The sequence below is a fragment of the Halyomorpha halys genome, unplaced genomic scaffold (genome assembly GCF_000696795.3).
Source record: "Halyomorpha halys isolate HHAL.00 unplaced genomic scaffold, Hhal_1.1 Scaffold419.1, whole genome shotgun sequence".
In the NCBI taxonomy this organism is placed as follows: domain Eukaryota; kingdom Metazoa; phylum Arthropoda; class Insecta; order Hemiptera; family Pentatomidae; genus Halyomorpha; species Halyomorpha halys.
The window spans coordinates 63,942-67,285 of NW_027114485.1; the positions used below are offsets into that span (position 1 = coordinate 63,942).

General features: G+C 27.0%; 1 protein-coding gene across 3 annotated transcripts in view; it reads right to left on the minus strand.

Annotated features, from left to right (window-relative positions):
* Window positions 1-3,344, minus strand: part of LOC106682506 (diuretic hormone receptor) — a 283,519-nt gene that overhangs the window by 63,708 nt on the left and 216,467 nt on the right. For 2 of the 3 annotated variants that reach the window (XM_067051687.1, XM_067051685.1), the window contains one exon: window positions 703-793. In XM_067051687.1, coding sequence (XP_066907788.1) covers window positions 703-793 — 91 coding nt within the window. The remainder of the gene's footprint in view (window positions 1-702; window positions 794-3,344) is intronic. The other variant, XM_067051688.1, reaches the window with a different exon arrangement.

Consider the following 3,344-nt stretch of genomic DNA (forward strand, 5'->3'; position numbering starts at 1 on the left):
TTAAATGTCCTCTGTGTACACAAAAAATGTCATTATGTAGCTATAGTCACATGTAATTAGTAATTTAACTTAGTTAACGATAAAAATCACTGTGTTTCATTTTGAAAAGTTCACAATAATCTATCTGAAAACGTTAACTACTGAACAATATTACGTTGCATAAAAAAAAAATACAATAAAACTTCACAGAATGATAATTATATTTATTAAAACAATCTAAACAAATCTTTTAAGTTAAAATAGCGAACAACTTAATTATTATTATTAATAAATTTTTTATTATATTTGTTAGCTTGAAAAATGGAAATAATACAGTGAACAAAGATAAGTGGGATTATCTTAGAACAGATTACTAAAAAAATTAAATTCATAAACGAGTTTATTTATTTTTATGGGTTCAGTTGCATTTTTAATTGAAGATTATTACAGTTTATAATTGATTCAGGTTTCTGATTAAGTAAATATAATTGTTAAAATGTAATTTTTAAAAAGATTTTATTTATGAATGAAATAAATGTACTGATTTGATGAAGTTATAATTATTTTTTTAATACCTATGTTTCCCCGAAAACCATTGTTCTTCAAACATGCTCAACGTTTTGAATCTAAGTAGCATTTAGTTCTAGATTCTTCACATTTCATGTTATAAAATTAAGTAAAGATATAAATAAAATAATAATATTGATAGTGACGTAATTAACATACAGTTAGAGATAGGATCCACATGAAGTCCGCCAGGACGTATGTGAACATCAAGTTTGTGTGGATCGTGTTCCTAAGGCACCGCATCTCTCTGCAATACATATATATGCATATATTATACCTTTATTATTATTATCAATAAATAAATTATACACACTATCTTATAGCACATTCATTATATCTCTATTATAATTGTAAGTTTATATTCATAAATAAATTAAAAAGAATGTTTTGACGTCATTGGTTGTATTCAGCAATTACTTTTAGCTATTGGATAAAAGTTTATTTCACGATACCTTCAACGGAATTTCGTAAAAATATCTTTTTTTAATATGAGGGAATCTTAATATACAAAAAAATATAATATAGGTTGTTAAAAAAAAGAAATAAATCGTGGCATTACTTTGCAGTACTAATTTTCCATAAGCTTTTTAGTTATGCAATTCGGCTTCGGACTCAACAGTTTTCGGAAAAGTACTTCTAAGATTTTTTTTTGCAGCAAAAGTATGCCAGAAAAAAAATATGCCAGTTTAATAAAATTTACATTCTACATTATTGAATGCTAAATTGTTATAAAATAAATATTGAAAATACTGTGAATTATTTTATTAAGTTATTCTGTCGAATGAATGGCTTTTACGTAGGTAAAATGAAATTATCAAACTAACTATCAAATAAATATGGTGACGAAATAATTTATGAGACTGAATCCATTGTGCGTGTTCGGCACAGTCAAATTCAAGCGTTTTTCGTCATTCCCCATTGCCTTCCACAACTTTCTATGTAAAACATTATTTAAATTTTTTTTAATCGTGGCTTTTCGAAACGTTAAATAGACATTATAATACATCTATTTTAGTAATCTTATATCCGAATATCTTTTTTTACCTGAAATAAATATTTTACCGCTTATCTCCTTAAGTTAATAAACGAATCCTTTCATAGTTTATATATATGTTTTTCATTACTAGTTAAAATGTGAAAGGGTCAATCATTTCAGACAAACAAAATTAAAGGTATTTTATAGTAATAAATAAAAAACATATTTAAATCCTACCATATTATTTCAATGAGGATTAAACCGATCTAATATTAAACAATGCTTAATTGTATGTTGACATACTGAGGTTAGTAAAAATCGTCTTAGTCGTTTTCGGGATAATCGGAAAAAACATGAAAAATCGATTCTATGAAGTGGCTCTACCAGTTGCTCGATTTTATCGAAAAAGTTAATGAAACATCTTAGCCGTATACCTGCCTTAAATATGTTATTTCAGTTTCGTACTAGTTTTCGTCGTTGAGCTAAAAAAAGGTTGAGATACCTTATAACTCCGAAAAAAAAAATCGTATACAATTTAAAGAAATACCTTAAAAGAAAGTTAAAGACCAATGCTTCATTCTAGGGACATCTGCCCTCAATCATTTATAAGATCGTTATAATATTTTGCTGACTTCAAGAATTATTTAAAGATGTCTCTTGAATGAGGCATTAATTTTTTATTTCTGTAAATTGTATAAAGTTTTTTTTTCCCTGGAGTTATGAGATACCACAACTTTTTTTAAATTTATTCCCCTTTCTTACCATTTTTGACATATGGGGTGCGGCAGCATAGATTGGATAGTGCACTGGATTTGCGGCTGTCAATACTGAACAATTTATTTATTCCTGGTATTCCTCCACCACCCTGCTCGGTATCCTTCCATAGGAGTGTAATATTCTACCAAGCTAATGTATCACAACTTAAGCAATGATATATAAATGAAAAAAAAAATAACTGGGGAATTCCGTTAAGGGGCTATTGAACCACAGAGTGGGAATGTCAAGATTCATTTCTCGGAGCCACCGCGAAATAAATATTGACTGCCCCAGGTGGGAATGTGAATCAAGCCCTCCGTTCTAAACAAAGAACTCTGAGACCTTCGCCCTAACAGTTATCACGTTCTCAGAATTTATTAAATATAAATTAGAAATATAAAATATAATTACCATGAAGATAATAATTATTGCACATTAAAACTGGTGAACTATATCTTAGAATTAAAACAGAACTAACAGAATAGAGGTTAGAACAATATAAACATGGAGGTATATCGATATTCGATATATCGATATATATTATAACTTATGAGGTTAATTCTCATTAGAGTACATGTGAAAATAGTGATAAAGATGGCCTTCCCTTACTTTAAAAATTGTATTACAAATTTTTAACAAATTAGACAACATACAGTTAATTAGAATGTAAAGTACCATTAGAATGTAAATTTTAGAATAAGCAGGGGGTGATACTATTGTAACGTAAATAGATTGAACAGAATGCAGCAACGATAGTTTTTAAATATTGTTAATTTAGAAGAAAAAATTGAATGATATTAATTAAATTGATTGAAAGTAAATAATTACGTAAATTAAGCACTTTAATTATTCCTATCCTGCCGAAGGTAGGTTTCGTTGATAATTATGATAAACAGTTTTAATTGTGTAATGAAGAAAAGTGTTATAAAATTATTATTAATGCATTAAAAGTATATATATTTTGTAATATAGTTATTTATTGAATTTTTTTATGTTTATTTTTAGTTTATTTGTGGCTTTTGTGAATTTTTTATTTTATAATATTCATTTTATTGTGCCAGGAATC